The sequence below is a fragment of the Elephas maximus genome, chromosome 7 (genome assembly GCF_024166365.1).
Source record: "Elephas maximus indicus isolate mEleMax1 chromosome 7, mEleMax1 primary haplotype, whole genome shotgun sequence".
Lineage (NCBI taxonomy): Eukaryota > Metazoa > Chordata > Mammalia > Proboscidea > Elephantidae > Elephas > Elephas maximus.
The window spans coordinates 114,134,182-114,153,384 of NC_064825.1; the positions used below are offsets into that span (position 1 = coordinate 114,134,182).

The 19,203-nt window shown below is 36.6% G+C and overlaps 1 protein-coding gene across 1 annotated transcript; it reads right to left on the reverse strand.

Moving 5' to 3' along the window:
• Positions 1-3,465: 3,465 nt before the first annotated feature.
• LOC126080436 (olfactory receptor 8K3-like) lies at positions 3,466-4,434 on the reverse strand. Its single transcript, XM_049891654.1, has one exon. It carries the CDS (start codon positions 4,432-4,434, stop codon positions 3,466-3,468), a length of 969 nt encoding a protein of 322 aa, XP_049747611.1.
• Between the last annotated feature and the right edge of the window lie 14,769 nt (positions 4,435-19,203).

Below are 19,203 nucleotides of genomic sequence, written 5' to 3' on the forward strand. Positions count from 1 at the left end.
AAATTCTTTTCCCAAACATGTAATGAAACATTCAATAAGTAAATGCATCACTCAAATGGTAGCTCAAGAACAAGTTTTAATTTATTTAAAAAAAGAAACAGAAAAAGAAAAAAAAAAATGTCCAGTATTGGGACCTGATGTCTTTCACTGGTTCAGTAGCTCAGGAAAATCAAAGTTAATATATTTGGCAATCCCTTGTCCTTAAATTAAATTCCCCCAAAACTGAAGTTCAGGTAGCAAGAAAGTCCAGGAAGCAGATGATGATGGGGAATAAATCTTCTCACAGACCTCATTTTTTAAGGAAGTAACTTCAATCCTATTTTCATTTTTAAAAGGTGGCTAAACTTCTCAAGGCAAAAGTCCACAAATCATTTCTTAAAATGGGAACTTCCTTGTTTATTTTTAACATCTTTCTTACTATACCGGAAAAAAAAAAAAAAGAAAACCAAACCCATGTTGTCCAGTTGATTCTGACTCCTAACAACCTGCAGGACAGACTAGGACCGCTCCCTGGGGTTTCTAAAGAGATGCTGGTGGGTTCGAACTGCTGACCTTTGCCTTAGCAGCGAGCCGGAGCCACTGTGTCACCGTGGCTACTGTTCTTTACTACTTTATAATTCTTTATATCTCCTATCAGACATTTATTATAAACCTTCCAGACTATGCCCTGCATCCACATTGCGATGGTTTTCCATTATTTAGTTTGAACAAATCATGTATACACATGAATGGGTTACCTTGGTGTATCAGTTTATTAATTCATTGTCTCGATTGAATTTATTTTCTCTTCCAGACATTGTCCTAGGCATTCTCTATTTTGTGAATCCCACTGCTATTTCTCTTCTTGTAATCTGATACTCTCTGTCATCTCAGGGATGACATCATTAAAACAGAAAATTGACATTAAGAAGTTATTTACATTAGCTGTTATGAACCTGGAACCTGGAGCTAGACCATGTTTGAAACTTGATTTTAATGCTTAAGACCACTGTGAACTTGGTCTATTTATTTATCCTTTGGGAGTTAAACTTGGGAAATTTATTTACCATCTCTGAACCTCCATTTTATCATCTAAAATATGTAAATATTAATAGAACCTGCCTCACAGATCTGTTGTGAAAATTAATTAAATCTTGAAGAATTACTATCATATACCAGTCAATAAGTATGAGATATTATTACATGGATGTGCTCATTGTTGCTGTAGAAATCCCTGGACCACTCATAGTGACTTTTCTCATCCAGTGAACCAGAGACTCAAGTGGAAGTGTAGAAAGTCACCTTTATTTCCTTGTGCAAGGGAAGAAACAGTTGGGGCTGATGTTGCCAAGAATGCTCAGTGAGAGTGAGGCAAAAGGTTACTTTCAAGGGGTTTACAAGTAGGAAGTACATACAAGTTAGAACAGCAACATTATTAATCAAACTGCTTAGGGCAATGTGGTTGAAATGGAGCTTCATGCATCCTATGTTCAGAATATGGCAGTTAAGCTCCAACAAAGATGGAGAATTTACTATTTATCAGATTTAAAAGGTTATCCTGAATGTCAACATGGCACCTAAACCAGTTTCTGCCAGTTTTCTCGAGTTTGGCCCGCAGTTAAAGAGAGGAGAACCAGGATTTTATTGTACAGCTACACAGCATAACAAGTAAAGGAACCAGGATTCTAATGTAAAGCTAAGGGTGGTGCCAAGCAAGCTGCTAGAGGCAGTGGAAGTTTCTGCAGCCTGGGAAGCTCTGTCTTATCATGATCATCTTCACCTTCTAACTAGTTCAACTTTTTTAAAAAATATTCATGCTCATATGACAATATAACATGCAACTTTTTTATATCCCAATGAACTATTTTTATTCAAATTTCATTGGCTACGTGAGGGATTTTATTTCATGAGTTTGAGCCATGAAAATATTTAGACTCTAGTAACTTCAATAAAATCCTAGAAATTTGAAAGAGAAAAAATAATGATAAACATAAATAAGTGGAAAAATTTGAGGAGTAACATGGAGCAACTATTTCCATGAGGCAAGTTAACTGTATCCTTACCATATAACAGACCTCAACAGAATTAGAAATATATTATGGTGCAAACCATACGAGTATCTCATTTTACTTCTCACAAGTAAGGTAAACAAAATCAATGAAAATATACTGCATGATAAATATTGAAGAAATATTAGGAAAACAAAAACAAGGAAAGACAGGCAACAAATTTTATTCATCATAGCATATCCTGTTACCCAAGGAAATAATTGAACAAACATTTTTTAAAAACTTTTCATATAGATAAGGAAAGCTAACAACTCCTGAAAAAAAAATGATAATTATTAAATAAGACTAACTAGTGGGGAAGGAATTCCAAACCTGGGAGCAACTATGGATGACCTCAAGAAATTTATCTTAATTGGTGTGTATTCTGATCATGGCAAAATGCATTGATTTAAAACAAACTCAGACGCAGAAGTGAACCTTTGGTTTGCTAAATAGTCAGCTAGGTGGAGTTAACAGATTTACATTGGAAAGTAAAGGCATTAATAAGCAAAGAATGGAGCTCCAAGTTCTGGAAGGGAGCATTTGAGCAAATTTAGATAACTGAGTAATTCAAATACTCACACTAGACTGAGACTCATTGCAACCTGGCCAAATCTAATACCCCCCTCAGATACTATGAAGGCTAAAACAGAAGGCAAGAGCTTACACACACAAATACACAAACGCAAGTACTGACAATGCAAAGTTTATTCTAATAGTTGAAAAAAAAAAACACCAGAATCATTTTAACTCTGCTTCTGTACCTAGTATTTTTCCCACTCCCACTCAGCATATCCACTGTCTTTGCCTCTTTGCATGGTTCCCAACACATTCTCCTGGAGCCCTGGTGATGCACTGGGTAAGAGTTTGGCTACTAACCAAAAGGTCAGCAGTTCTAATCTACCAGCCACTCCTTGGAAACCCTATGGAGCAGTTCAGCTGTCCTATAGGGTTGCTATCAAACAGACTTGGCTCAATGACAAAGGATTTTGTTTTTTAGCAAATCCTCAAAAAAAAAAAACCCACAAATTCACTGTTGTCCAGTAGATTCTGACTCAGTGATACTATAGTACAGAGGAAAACTGCCCTATAAGGTTTCCAAGGCTGTAAATCTTTATGGAAGCTAACTGCCACATATTTCTCCCAGGGATTGGCTGCTGGGTTTGAATCATCAACTTTTCAGTTAACAGCTGAGCACTTTAATCACTGTGCCACCATGTCCCCAACACATTCTTCTCTACTATCAAATTTACTTAATTATTACATTTGTGATCCATCTCTTCAGTTCAAGGAAAGCAAAGATTTTAACTCTTGTTCATCAATGCTTTTAGAAGAGTGACTGACACATAGGAGGATATTTATAAATATATATGGAATATATTTGTGCTTGCTGTACCCTATGGAGCACACAGATAAGGTCTGAAGCCCATGATGTAATTTATAGGAACCATGTTATGCATCGAACTGTAGAAAGTATATTGCATATTTTTTTCCATGTCGTCTGTACAGCATATTTTACATCTTTGTTTCTCAAACTATAAATCAAGGGATTCAACACGGGGATCACCAGGGTGTAAAATATGGAAACCACTGTATCAGTTTCAAAGGAATGACTAGACTTGGGCTGAACATACATAAAGATTAAAGTCCCATAGAACACGACCACCACGGTTAGGTGGGAGCCACAGGTGGAGAAGGCCTTGTGCCTGCCCTCACCTGACTTCATCTTGAGAATGGCGACAAAAACAAGCAGGTAAGAAATAAGAACGATTAGAAGGGATGAAATCAAATCAAAAGAAGCTGAGATGAGAATGATCAATTCAATGTCATGTGTGTTCGAGCAGAGCAAAGATAATAAGGGGATACAGTCACAGTAGAAAAGACTGATGACATTGTAGCCACCGAAGGATAAATTAAAAATCTTTATGGTGATAAGAAAAGAAACAAATGCACTATAAAGATAAAGGATTGCCACCAGCACCTGACACACCCTTTGTGACATGATGACTGTGTAGAGCAGAGGGTGACAGATGGCCACATAACGATCATAAGACATTGCTGACAGAATGAGTAATTCATTAATGATGAACATGAGAAGAAAAGCTAGCTGTACAGCACAAAAATAATAGGAGATTTTATTTTCATCTACAACAAAATTTACCAACATTTTGGGTCCCACAGCTGTCGAATAACCAAGATCAGTGATAGCCAGGTGTCTGAGAAAAAAGTACATGGGAGTTTGTAGCCTGGAGTCCATCTTGGTGAGGATGATGATGCCCCAGTTGCCCACCACTGAGATCATGTAGATGATGAGGAACAGCCCGAACAATGGTGCCTGTAGCTCTGGGCGGTCTGTGATTCCCGTCAGAATGAATTCATTCATGACTGTTAGATTATGTTTGCCCATCTAGGTCTATCAGGAAACCTATTCTGGATAGAGACAACAGCATAGTCAACAGGTTTTGTGTAGTATCATCTGGTAGATTTTTAGTATTCAAAGGCAATATGCTAAATGAATAAGATAAATCCAAACTTTCCAGTATAGATATTTGAAAGTATACCCATCTCCCACGAATAAAGCATAGATACATAAAGATAGAGACAGAGAGAGAATGAAATAGGGAGAGAAAGAGAAATCTAGCTTGTTAGCAATTGGGGAATCTTTCCTCCCCAAAGAACATTTGTCAATGTCTGCAACATTTTGGATGTCACAACTAGGAGAAGGGAACTATAGCTATCTATTGGAAGCGTGGGATGTTTCTAAACATTCTACTATATACAGGGTAACTCCACACAATGACAAAATTTCCAGCCCAAAATGTCACCAGGACAGAAGACAGCAAACCCTGATATACATATAGATATTGATGTACACGTAGATGTAGATAGAGACACAGATAAAGATATAAGTGTAGATGTAGGTGTAGGTATAGGTATACATGTTTGTGTACGTGAACTCGTAGGCATATGTGTGCTTGTAGATGTATATGTACATCTATATGCACACATATGTGAACATGCTCATGCTCAGGGACATACACGCACACATACCTAGATGGGATCCCTGGTAGAGCAGTGGTTAAGAGCTTGGCTGCTGAGCAAAAAGTTGGCTTTTCGAATCTACCAGCCATTCCTTGGAGACCCTATGGGGGAAGTTCTACTTTGTTTTATAAGGTTTTGATAAGTAAGAATCAATTTGATGGCAATTTTTTTTTTGATATATACATGTTGATAAATGAAGCAAGAAGTTTTTAAAAATTTAAAAAATTAGGTGTTAAGCATATGATTATTTACTAAATGTTTTTTGTCATTTATTTAATGACAATCATTAAATGACATTTACAAATTATAATATGTATGTTAATTACATTATAAAAATTTTAAAGTGGAAATTTTCAGAATGTGTGGAAACATTTAATATGCCTTACTTCAAACCTAGTCCAATAAAAGCCTTTGTAGATGGTACAGACTGAAACAACACACTTGACAGGTATTGAACACAAGGAGAATCTAATAGATCGTGGTGGGGCTTATTGGTCTTCTTTATACAGGGGAATATCCAAGGTGGTAAACATATGTAGATATAGTCACTGTTACACCTCCACTTGTGGCTTATAGAGTAAAATACCTTAATCTATCCACACCTGTGAAATGACCATTTCCTTTCAAGATTGTTGAAAAAAATAAAACAGGGTTAAATGTTTCAATGTGTTTAAGGTATCAAGACAAAACTCTCAAAAATCAAATATACAGAGTTTTTGTTGTTTTTAAAATGATGGCAATAAGTTATCTGAAAGGAGTTTACGTATGCATGTGTAAATCCTTCTAGCGTGATCTATGTCAGGCTATGATGATGAGTAGGTTGAGTGCTGTGTTATCCATGTAACTGAGCTCAGCTCTTCCCTCTACCCTCCTCAACTCCCTGAATAAAATGGGACCATCTGTGTGCCAATCTTCTGTGTTATATATTTTCTACTTTACTTAAAACATTTTAATATAAGTTGATGAACTGCTAACCTAAAGGTCAACAGCTCGAAACCACCAGCTGCTCCGTGGGAGAAAGATGTGACAGTCTGCTTCCACAGAGATTTACAGCCTTGGAAACCCTTTGATGTCACTATTGAGTCAGGATCACCTTAAAGGCAGTGTGTTTTAACATAAATTTACTTAAAATATGTCTCATTATAACTAAGATATAATAAACCATTTGTAACAAATCAGATATATTTTCTTATGAAAAAATTTACAACAGTGAGAGGAAATTTGAGAAAATGGAGAGAAAGTGAGGTCACAGTCACTGATTTTATAAAATGGAGCTTCATTTAAAAATTCCATCTGGATAAAGAAATCCTCTAGTCTGAACTATTATATAGTACATAATGCATGTAAATATAAGTATATTTAAATTAAAATGTATATACATATCCCTAATAAAATAGATAAAAAAAAAAAAATGCCAGAGAAGGATGAGGATGGCAGTTTAAGGTAAAAGAATAAATGATTTGAAATGATACTACTTACAATGAAAATAGTAGGACCAGCGGCCTCTGAGTCAGGAATAATCAAGCAAATAGAAAAATACAATAGTCATATTATACAGGGGGAATACACTATCTCATAAAAAACATTGCTGATAAAGTTGTGACCCTACATCCACACAATGCCTCTGTCAGAAAAGCAACTATTGGTGTTTTCACGACTAGATGAAGGAGAATGAAGAAAACAGAAGACTTAAGGAAGTAATTAGTCCAAAGAACTAATGGCCCACTTGAATCCCAACCTCTTCTAACCTGAAACCAGAAGAACTAGATGGTACATGGGTACCATTACTGACCACTCTGACTAAGATCACAATAGAAGGCTCGGGGCAGAATGGGTAAAAATATAGAACAGAATTCAAATCAAACAGCAACCGAAAAAGGACCAGGCTTACCGGTTGTAAAGAGGCTACAGAAACCCCTAAGACTATTGCCCTGAGACAGTTTTCTAACGTGAAACTATAGACAGTTCTGGAGGCCAGCTTTCAGCCCAATAACAGACGGGGCAAATAAATTAAACATCTGTGAAGAATCTACCCCTTAGAAAAATCACCTATAGGAGATCAAAAGGACAAGAAGTTGCGGAGGGGCAAGGAAGCCTGCCTAATGAACACGGGGAAGCCAGGGAGGAAATTAGGAGAGTGCTGACACATTTTGATTAGAAAATTAATTTGCTATGTAAACTTTCACCTAAAACATAATATATATATATGTATTTTTTTTTTTAAGAGAAGTACTGACTTGAGTATCAGTAGATATTACAATTAGGTAATCAACTATCTTCAATGAATGTAATAAAAGCAATATAAATCTTGTTTAGTTGCAATGATGAAAGGCTGAAGAAAAAAGTACTTATATTGGTAAGTACCAATTTTCCTATAAGGTAAGGGAAGATAAGAGGACATCCTCTCGACAGCTTTGGAGTTCCATGAAGAGCACCAAGTTATTTTCCATAGTTTACTATCTTTGTTGAGTATCTAATGTATTTTATAAAACTATTCTCTTTGAGAAAATTATATCTTCCTTCTGCCACATTCCACCGGAAATTGATGAATATATTATATATTATGCTATCATCATAAAAGTGGGTACTTAAAAGTTTCCTAAACTCCAAAAACTGCTTTTCACATCTCATCAAGAGGTGTGAGGTGGACATTTATTTGTTTCCTCATCAAGAGATTAGTAAAGTGCACATTCCCACAGTTATTTAAATATGCATTAAATAGTAAATTACACTTGCGAGGGACATAAGAAGAGCCTAGAGTCAGCTTTTAACTAAGGATTCTGAAGAACACCAATACTAGAGACTGAATATCTGCAGCTGCATAATTCTGCTACTGTATTTTTTAATACTACATACGCTTCCTTTACTTTACATTTGAGCTCTATTATTCACATAATTAGGTCACCTGGATGGCACAAACAGTTAAGCACTCAGGTAGGAACTGAGAGCTTGGTGGACTGACTGAGTCCACTGAGAGGAGCCTTGGAAGAAAGAAAGATCTACCTCTGAAAGGTCGCAACCATTGAAAAACCTCGGATCACTGCTCTCGGATACACATGGGGTAAGTTTTGAGACAAAATTGACTCCAGGACTTTTTCTTTTCTCTTTGTTTTTTTATTCATATAATTATTTATATGAAGTAAAAATATTATTTACCCATGAAATGGTAATTTTTCAAAGATGCTTATGAGCAGTTAGCCTCTGAAACAAACTGTGAATATTTGAAAAAAAAAAATAACGTGACAGAAAAAGGGGAGAGATCCTAGTCTCAGGCAGTATAGAAAAGTAGAATGCACAGAGAACTGAATCAGAAATCCTAATATTTTGCAATGAGTTTGCCAATGAACAAAGGTGGGACCCTGCAAGTGTCATTGGAACATTCTGGATATTGGTAAAATATGGAAATACACTAACCTTTTTACCCGTAATGAAGTCTCTGCCTTGACTCCCCCATGTGCTTCTTAACATGGCATAATGAGGACAATTTATGGAATTTTTTCCCCCTTAGAGATTCTCCCTTAGGAGATGCCAAGCAATTTGCTGATTGTCCCCAAACCATACGAAAGCTTAACAGAATATCTAGGGGGTTGTTTGTTAATTGTCCAGGTCAATTTGTATTCATCGGTGGGCAAGTATTCATTCACCTAGTGTGTATGCATGTCTGTATTTACCATTTCATACATTTTTATATTTTACTCTTTGCTAACTTTGAAAGTTTTTATTTTTTTATTTTTAAAAATAAGAACCTTCAATTTTTACTACACAAGGATCTGGATTAAAATATTGTATCTATAAAACAGAACTATCAATATTCCCGATTTCTACAGTGGTCTCTTCAAATGGATGACAAAATAAAAAAAAAAAAGAAGCACTTAAACACTTTCTTATTACATTGTTTAGAAGACTTAAATGAAATAAAAGAAATGCATTGTGCATACGTGAGGCATCACTTCCTTGTTTGCTGTTGTGATTGTTGCTGTTATCGCTGTCATTCAGGGTTTTTTGTCTGTTTGTTAATCTGGTTTCTGATCTAAGGAACAGAAATGTTACCCTTGCTTCTCATTTCATGATCAGCTGCCATCATCAGCTTGTTTAGGTTTTTTGCTTATTTTACTTTCCTTTATTATATTTCATATTTTTCCATTCTGTCCAATCCTCATTCCAAAACGTCTTTCTCATCTTCATACATTTTTGATTGTGTTTGACATATGCTCTACTATATATCAATATACCCTTGTGTCTTAGGCTGGGTTCTCTAGAGAAACAAAACCAGTAAAGCATGTAAGTATATAGAGTGAGACTTATACCAAGGAAATGGCCCACGTGGCCATAAAGGCTGGAATGTCCCACGTTTGTGGGTCAGGATAGAGGCTTCTCCTGATTCATGCAGCTGCAGGGGCTGGTTAACCCAAATCTGCAGGTCCGAAAGCAGGGCTCTTGTTCACAGGCTGAGAAGATCGAAAAATCCAGAGATTGGCTGGCAAGACTGCAGGCAACCTGCTGGTTCAATTCCCAAAAATTGGAGGTCAGACAGGCAGGATTCAGCTGTAGGATCCAGGGGAGCAAAAGCCAATGAAATTTGCCAGAATGTCTACTTATATTCAACGAGGCCACACGTCAAAGGAAGCTCCCTTTGAACTGATTGGTTACTCCCATCAGATCCCATCATGGAGGTGACCACATTATATCAAACCTCATTGTGGAAGTGATCACAACATCACATGACTACCAAACCACTGAGAATCATGCCCCAGCCAAGTTGACACACAACCGTAACCATCATACTTTGTGAAATGTGATAGTTTGTATGTAATGTCTTATTACGAATATATATTTATTCTGCTATAAATCTTTTGATGCATTTTGTTATTTTAAATATTTGTAATGTATCCATTTGTCACATTTTTTTCTGCTTATTTGTGATATATAATAGAGTGTGTGTGTGTGTATATATATATAATTTTTTCCCCAGTGTTTAAACACTCCCTGCTAAACGAAAGTTTGGCAGTTTGAACTCAAAAGCCATTCCGGGAGAAAGGACCTGGCCATCTACACCCATAAAGATTACAGCCTAAGCAACCAAACTGGGCATTTCTGCTCTGTCCTGTATGTCACTATGAGTCACAATCTACTCAACGGCACCTAACAAAGCAACAATTCTTTAATGGTAGATATTTTGCTACCTCCAACAGAATATTGTCCGACTTTCTCACTCTTGGCATGTCATTAGGAAAGACCATATTCTGGAGTAGGACATCATATTTGGTGAAGTAGAGGGCTAATAAGGCTGAGATGGACTGACACAGTGGCTACAACAATGGACTCAAGCATAGTAATGGTTGTGAGAATAGCTCAGGGCTAGGCAATATTTTGCTCTGTTTTCCGTAAGGTCGCCATAAGTTGGAGTCAACTCAATGGCAGACAACAACAACAGCCTTTTGAGATAAACTTTTTTCAGTTCACATGACTCTATTGTGGTCCATCCGCAATGTCGTGTGCATCAAAAAAAAATTTGTTCCATTAAATGTTGAGTGTTTTTTGTGTATGGATTTACCACACTTTGCTTAAAAATTTACTCATGGAAGGACATTTTGGGTTGTTTCCAGTTTTTAGGTATAAATAATGTTTCTATGAACTTTTTTTTTCTTCCTTTTTTATTGTGATTTAGGTGAAAGTTTATAGAGTAAATTAGTTTCTCATTAAACGGTTAATACACAAATTGTTTTCTGACATTGGCTGCCAATACTGTAATATGTCAGCATGCTTCCCTTCTTCACCCTAGGTTCTCTGTTTCCATTCATCCAATTTTTCCTGTCCATTCCTGCCTGCTCATCTTTGCTTTTGAGCTGGTGTCCCCATTAGTCATGTATACATGACTGAAATATGAATTACATCCCTCAAGTGTGTTTTTCTGTCCTTATAGACCTGTTTAATCTTTGGCTGAAGGGTGAACCTCAGGAGTGACTTCAGTGCTGAATTAAAAGGGTGTCCACAGGCCGTACTTCTGTTGTTTATCTAGTCTCTATCAGACCAGCAAGCCTGGTCCTTGCATGGGTGTGTGTGAATTTGAATTTTATTTTACATTTCTCTTCCACTCTGTCTAGGACCCTCTATTTTGATCCCTGTAAGAACATTTGGTGGTGGTAACCTGACACTGTCTACTTGTTCTTGGCTCAGTCTGGTGGTAGTTGTCGTCCATTATACCTTCGGACTAATCTCTCCCTTGTGTTTTTGGTCATTTTGTTCTCCTTTGCTCCTGCCAGGATGTGACCAGTAGATGTATCTTAGATGGTGGTTCATGGGCTTTTAGCACCCTAGCCTCTATTCACAGCAGTTGAAGGAAGAACATTTTCTTTATAGACTATATTATGCCAATTGAGCTAGATGTCCCCTGAGATCAGGGTCCTCAGCCCTCATCACAGTATTTCAATGCCTCACGACATTTAGTTGTGTCTGTGAAGTTTCTATGACTTTGCCCTAGCCAAGTTGTGATGACTTCCCCAGTATTATTTACTGTCTTATACTTCACCAAAGTTATCACTTATCTAATTTGTGTAATGGTTATTATATGAATATGGATTTTATTTCTCTAGGATAAATATCTAAGTGTAAGTAGTTTTAATTTTGACGAAGTCCAATTTATCAATTTGTACTTTCATCGATATATTTGCACGTACCAGTAATTCAATAGTTTTTATCGATGAGTGGTATTCATTTTCTTGGATATGCCACAATTTGTTCCTTCTCAAATAGATGTACAGTTGGGTAGATTCTAGTTTTTGACTATTACAAATAAAGTTGCTATGGACATGTGTACACTTGTCTTTATAAGGAAAAGTGCTGCCATTTTTCTTGGGTAGATGTATATGAGTAAAATGGCTAGATTTTATGGTAAAACTTTGACTAGCTTTTTAAGACCCTGATGTTTAAAGTAAATTATTTTTAAAAGTATTTATCCCATTTTAATTTTCCTCTAGCAGTTTATGAGTGTTCTGGTTTCTCCACATACTTACCAACTACCTGATATTCTAATAGATATAAAACGTTATGTCATTAATGTTTTAACGTCAAGTTCATTCATTAATAATGATGCTGAGTATCTTTATATGCTTATTTGCCAGGTGCTTCTTTTCTTTGGGTAAGTTATTGTTCATTTTTAAGACGATTTTTGAAGACTTTTTTCTTTTTTTTAGTTTTGAGAACTCTGCATATATTATGGACAGAAGTCATTTATGAGATATATTATTGGAAAATAATTTCTCCCAGAAATTAACTTGTTTTTATACAAGTGTATTCTGAAGAGCAGGTTTTAATATTTGATGTGGTCAAACTTTTTATGGATTTTGCTTTTTGGTTTGTCTTAGTTGTCTGTGCTGGTATAACAGAAATACCACAAGCAAATGCCTTTAACAAACAGAAGTTTATTCTCCCACCATTCACCCTTTACTGCAGAGTCAATTCTGGCTCATCTCACAGGTTGGAAGCTAGAAATTCAAATTCAGGTTGCCAGCTCCTGGGAAAGGTTGTCTTTCTCTGTTGGTTCTGGAGAAGATCCTTGTCATCAAGCTTCCCTTAATTTAGGAACTTCTCAGCTCCTGGACCCTGGGTGCTAATGCTCTGCTCTACTCTCAGTGATTGTTTCTTGGTGGCATGAGGTCCCACTCCTTTCTGCTCATTTCACTCAAAAGATATTCACTTAAAATATATCCAAATCCTGTAGATTGAGTCCATTCTCATTAACATAGCTGCCTCTAATCCTGCCTCATTAACATCATAGAGTTTAGGATTTACAACACATAGAATAATCATATCAGATCACAAAATGTTGGGCAAGGACACCATGCTAGGAATCCTGGCCTAGCCAAGGTGAAACATATTTTGGGGGGACACAATTCAATCCTTTACCAGTGTTATATCTATGAAATCCCCAAATGTATCTATATAGGAAATGCAAACCCACTTTAAATTCAGACTTTTTTTTTTTAATTCACCAATAGCCTAAAAGCAAATTCACAAAGAAATGCTAAATTAACTTTTTAATACTATAATTCTATCATAGGCTCTATTAGATTTTATGCATAAAAATCATGTCATCTGTCAATAAAAAGTTTCACCTCTTCTTTTCCAATCTGAATGATTTCTATTTATTTATTTTTTGTTGCTTTACCATGTTTTCTAGAACATCCACTAAAATGTCTGATAGATTTGGTAAGGGTAGATTTACATGTCATATTCCTGGTCTTTCTGCAAATTTATTCAATGTTTCATACCATGTGTGATGGTAGCTGTAGATCGATCATGGGTGCCCTCTATCAATCTGAGGAAGTTTCATGTTAATATTGTTGTTAGTTGTGGTTAGATGCCCATCTAGGTGACTCCAATTCATAGCGACCCAATGTTCAACAGAATGAAACACTGCCAGGTCCTGCACTATCTTCACTATCATTGTTAAGCTTGAGCCCTTTCTTGGAGCCACTGTGTCAGCCAATCTCATTGATGGTCTTCCTTGTTTTCACTGAACCCCGACTTTGTTGTTGTTGTTGTTAGGTGCCTTTGAGTTGGTTTTGACTCATAGCAACCCTATGTTTAACAGAAAGAAACACCACCTGGTCCTGCGTCCTCCTCACAATTGTTCTGTGATTGAGCCCGTTGTTGCAGCCACTGTGTCAATCCATCTCGTCGAGGGTCTATCATTTTTTCGTTGACCCTCTACTTTACCAAGAATGATGTCCTTCTCCGGGGACTGATCCTTCCTGATAACATGTCCAAAGTACATTAGACGAAGTCTCACCATCTTTGCTTGCAAGGAGCATCCTGGTTGTACTTCTTCAAGACAGATTTGTTAATTCTTGTGGCAGTCCAAATTATATTCAGTATTCTCCCACAATACCACAATTCAAAGAAATTCAAAGGCATCAGTTCTTCTTTGGTCTTCCAAATTCTTTGTCCACCTTTCACATGCATATGAGGTGATTGAAAACACCATGGGTTGTGCCAGGCACACCTTAGTTCCTAAAGTGACATTTTTGCTCTTCAACACTTTAAAGAGATCTTTTGTATCCGACTTGCTCAATGCAAAATGTCCTTTGATTTCTCGACTGTTGCTTCCATGGATGTTGATGGTGAATCCAAGTAAAACGAAATCCTTGACAAGTTTAATCTTTTCTCTGTTTATCATGATGTTGCTTATTGGTCTAGTTATGAGCATTTTTGTTTTGTTTATGTTGAAGTGTAATTCACACTGAAGGCTGTGGTCTTTGATCTTCATCAATAAGTACTTCACATCCTCTTCACTTTCAGCAAGGAAGATTATGCCATCTGCATAACACATGTTATTAATGTGTCTTCCTTCAATCCTATAAAAAAAATCCTATGCCCTGTTCTTATTCATGTAATCCAGTTTCTTGGATTATTTACTCACTATATAGATTTTTTTTATATATAGATTGCAAAAGTATGGTGAAAGGATACAACCCTCACATATATCTTTCTTCACTTTAAACTGTGCAGTATATCCTTTTTCTGTTTGAACCACTGCCTCTTGATCTGAGTACATGTTTCTCATGAGCACAATCATGTGTTCTAGATTTCTTATTTGTCTCAGTGTTATTCATTATTTGTTATGATCCACATAGCCTAATGGCTTTGCATAATCAGTAAAACACATGTAAACATCTTTCTGTTATTCTCTGCCTTTACCCATAATCCATCTGACATGAGCAATGGTATCCCCCATTTCATGTCCTCTTCTGAAACCAGGTTGAAAATCTTGCAGTTCCTTGTTGATGCACCGCTACAACCACTTTTGAATGACCTTCAGCAAAATTTTATTTGTGTGTGATATTAGTGATTCTGTTAGATAATTTCCACATCTGTTGGATTACCTTTAATATTAATTTGGTTAAAATTTGATCACAATATTGGGACTTTGAAAATGTTTTCTTACATTAATTTATATGGTTTTGTTTTTATTTCTAATTAATTTTAATGGTTAATGTCATTAATTGGTTTTTAAAAACCAATGATGTGTTCTTGGCACACACCTAATTTGGTGTATTATCTTCTTTACATGTTTCAAGGCACAATTTCTTAAAATTTTTAAAATAGTTTTCACATATATGTTCTGTTATTTACCTTTTTTTAATGCCTTTGTCTACGTTTGATATCAGAGTAAAGCTATCCTCTATAGAAAATGGAAACATACCCTCCTCTTCAGTTTTCTGGGAGAGTTTGTGAAGAATTGGCTAATTCTTTTTGCCTGAATATCTAATAGAATTTCCCAGTGAAGCCATTTGGACTTGATTCGGGATGGGGGGTATCTTAAATTTAGATTTTGGTTTTGATATTCCCTTTTTCCAATTTTTTTTTCTTATTTTTCTGTCTGTATATAATGGAAACATCATATGCCTCCTTGTATGGCCTTACCTTAACAAAACTGAATTTTTTTGAATAGACTACTGTACCTAAAATTTATTTATTTTTTCTCATTACAAGCTTTTTGAGTACTGAAAGGGTAAAAATAAGAAAGTATGCATGGAAAATTTGGAGGAAATATGGAGCAACTATGTCCAGAAATCACAACAAATACATAAAATGCTACATATTCAGCTCACTTACTACAAATACACCATAATCAAAACTATGGGATTATCTCCTTTTCTTCTTCCGAGTAGAAAAATCAAAATGGTGAATTCAAGTGATAGATCCTAATCAAAATATAGTGCACACTCTTATCAACCAAATATGAGAAAATTCAGCGAAATGAAAATAAGGCAACAAACCTAACTCATCAAACAATAGACCTCTTATGCAAGGGTACCTAAACAATTAGAAAATGACTTCTAAACAAGAGTGATTATTGTTTTCTAGAGAGATAAGAATAACAATCTATGAGACTAAAGCATGTAATAGGAAGTAATACCAATCCAGTAGAGAAAAAAATGAAAACACCTGGAAACTTCCATGCTGACATCAATAAGTTTATCTTAATTGATATATCCACTGATACAGAAAAAATGGGTTGATTTAGGAAAATCACATACTGATCCGATCCGGGTGAATATAATAACTTTATTTTGTTACTGTTTACATTACTATTACAATATAATACTACTAATAAAGATAATGACAAAGTAAAGATTTTTTTCTTTTTTAAAGAGACTGTAAGGGATCATATGATAGCTAAGGCACTGATGATTAAAGAGGGATTTCAAGGTTTAGAAACTGGACATTTGAGCAAATTCAGAAGACTGAGTACTTCAACTCGTCCCACAGCACTGAGCCTTCTTGCAATTAGAATGAGTCAACTCAGGGCAGAGGATGAGCACTAAAACAGAAGGTCTGTGGATGGACACATACACACACACACATACATGCACACTTGCACACTTTCTACAATTTTTTCTACTAGATGAGTATAACACCAGGTTCTTTGAACTCTTTCTGTGTCTACTAAAACATCCCTATCCCAATCAGTATTCTTCTTTTTTCACTTTAATCTGTCACGTCCTAACACATTCTAATATACAGTACAATGTCTTAATTATTATATTTATACTGCATCTCTCCTTCATAAGGAAGACAACTTTTTTTTTTTATTAATTTATTTATAGCTCTTATCAGAGTAGAAAACCTGGTGGGTTAGTGGTTAAGGCCTATAGCTGCTAGCCAAAAGGTTAGCAGCTTGAATCCACCAGGCGTGCCTTAGAAACGATGAGGCAGTTCTACTCTGTCCTAGAGGGTCACCATAAGCTGGAATCAACTCAACACCAACAGGTTTGTTTTTTGATTTTCTTATTAGACTGATAGAATGCAATTGTTTTAACCATCTAGTGCTGCTATAACAGAAATACCACAAGCGGATGGCTTTAACAAAGAGAAATTTATTTCTTCACGGGAAAGTAGCTGAAAAGTACAAATTTAAGCTGTCAGCTCCAGGGAGGGGAAGGCTTTCTCTCTTTTTTGGCTCTGGAAGAAGGTACTTATCCTCAATCTTCCCATAGTCAAGAAGCTTCTCAGGCACAGGGACCTCGGGTTCAAAGGACATTCTCTGCTGCTGGTGCTGCTTCCTTGGTGGTATGAGGTCCCCAACTCTTTGCTTGCTTCCCTTTCCTTTTATCTCTTGAGAGATATAAGGTGGTGCAGGCCACATCCTAGAGAAACTCCCATTACCTTGGATCAAGGAGATACCCTGACTAAGGGTGCTGTTACAATCCCACCCTTATCCTCTCAACATAAAATTACAATTAAAAAATGTAGGACAACCACACGATACTGGAATTATGGCCTCACCAAGTTGATTCACACATTTTTGGGGGGACATAATTCAATCCATGACAGCAATATAGAAATATACGTTGAACTTTTCCATGCTTTTGTGCTTGCTATCCCCTCTGGAGGCACATAGAAAAAAGTTTACAGCCTATAATGTGATTTATATCAAACATATGGTTTAGTGAACTTAGAGAAAATATGTTGCATAGTTGTCTCAAAGTCCTATGTAAGGAATATTTCACATCTTTATTCCTCAGACTATAGATCACAGGATTTAACATGGGGATAACTAGAGTGTAAAATATGGAAGCCACTTTATCAGTGTCAAAGGAATGAGAGGACTTGGGTTGCATGTACATAAAGATCAAAGTCCCATAGAACACTACCACCACTGTCAGGTGGAATCCATAAGTGGAGAAAGCCTTGTGCCTTCCCTCAACTGAGTTCATCCTGAGAATGGCTACAGGAATAACCATGTAAGAGACAAGAACTATTAGGAGGGTTGAAATCAAATCAAAAGCTGCTAAGATGATAGTGATCAATTGCATTTCATAAGTGTTTAGACAGAGCAAGGATAATAAAGGGATACTGTCACAGTAAAAATGACTAAAGACATTGTGGATGTTACTGGGTTCTCAGGTCTTGCTTGGCATGGCCATAGAGATACAAAAGGGATGAAGATGAAAGAAACCTCATTTGGTTGACCAAGCAAAGGAGCGCACTGCGACTCATGCTACCAAGATGCCTCCCTGAAACATAACAGAAACAACTTTTATTTGGAGCAAAAATTGAGGATGCGTCCTGGTGGGAAGGAGCAAGATCATGGATTGGTCTCGCCCAAAAAGGCATTCCTGGTGTGGTTTTCACCATTGCGCTAGCTCAGTCCAAAAGGCAGTTCTCTCAAACCGGATTTTAGGCTCAGAATCTTTATTCTGAAAGTCTTCTTCCTTTCTTGGGCCACTACACTTTGGTTCCATCCTGAGGGAGAAAAGCTCCGGTTCAACCACAGGAAAAGTTGATGGTTCTGCTCATGTCAGTGGGCCGTATCTGGTCTTAACTTGTTCTGTGGTATGTGTCTCCCATCTCCAGGGTTTTTGCTTTTTTTTTTTTTTTTACTTTGGGCAGGAAGTTGGCCAATTCCCTAAAAAAATATCTGGAGAAACTAGTTTGAAGGGGAGGTGGCTCATGTTATCCTACTTACGAGGTAGTTGGGAGTTGGTAAGGGTGCCCAGAGGCTGTTGGCCTCATAGGCACAGAAGGATAAGTTAAAAATCTTTATGGTGACTAGAAAAGAAAGAAATATGCTGTGGAGATAAGGGATTGCCACCAGCACCCAACACATTTTTTATAATATGGTGACTCTCTAGAGCAGAGGGTTACAGATGGTCACACAGCAGTCGTAGGACATTGCTAACAGAATGAAAACTTCCCTAGTTATGAACATAATAAAGAAAGCTAGCTGTGGGGCACAAAATAATAGGAGACTGTGTTTTCTTCCACAGCAAAATTTACGAACATTTTGGGTTCTCAGCTGTTGAATAACCAAGGTCAGTGATAGCAAGGTTTCTGAGAAAAGAGTACATGGGTGTTTGTACATTAGAGTCTGTCTTGGTAAGGATAATCCTGCCCATCTTTCCCACCACTGAGATCATGTAGATGATGGGGAATTGCCCCCAAAAAGGAGCCTGTAGCTCAGAGCAGTCTGTGAAAACACCAGGTGCTTGGAAATCTTCCTGTATCTATTACAGTTTCACTATCCCACTGAAGATATTCAATTTTCTTTTCTTTTTTTAAATCTAACACCCCCCATCACATTCTAATATACTATCGAGTTTCTTAATTATGCTTATAATGCATCACT

Coding starts and splice junctions, on each gene's coding strand:
- LOC126080436 (XM_049891654.1), bottom strand. CDS start 4,434: ATGGGCAAACATAATCTAACAGTCATGAATGAATTCATTCTGACGGGA.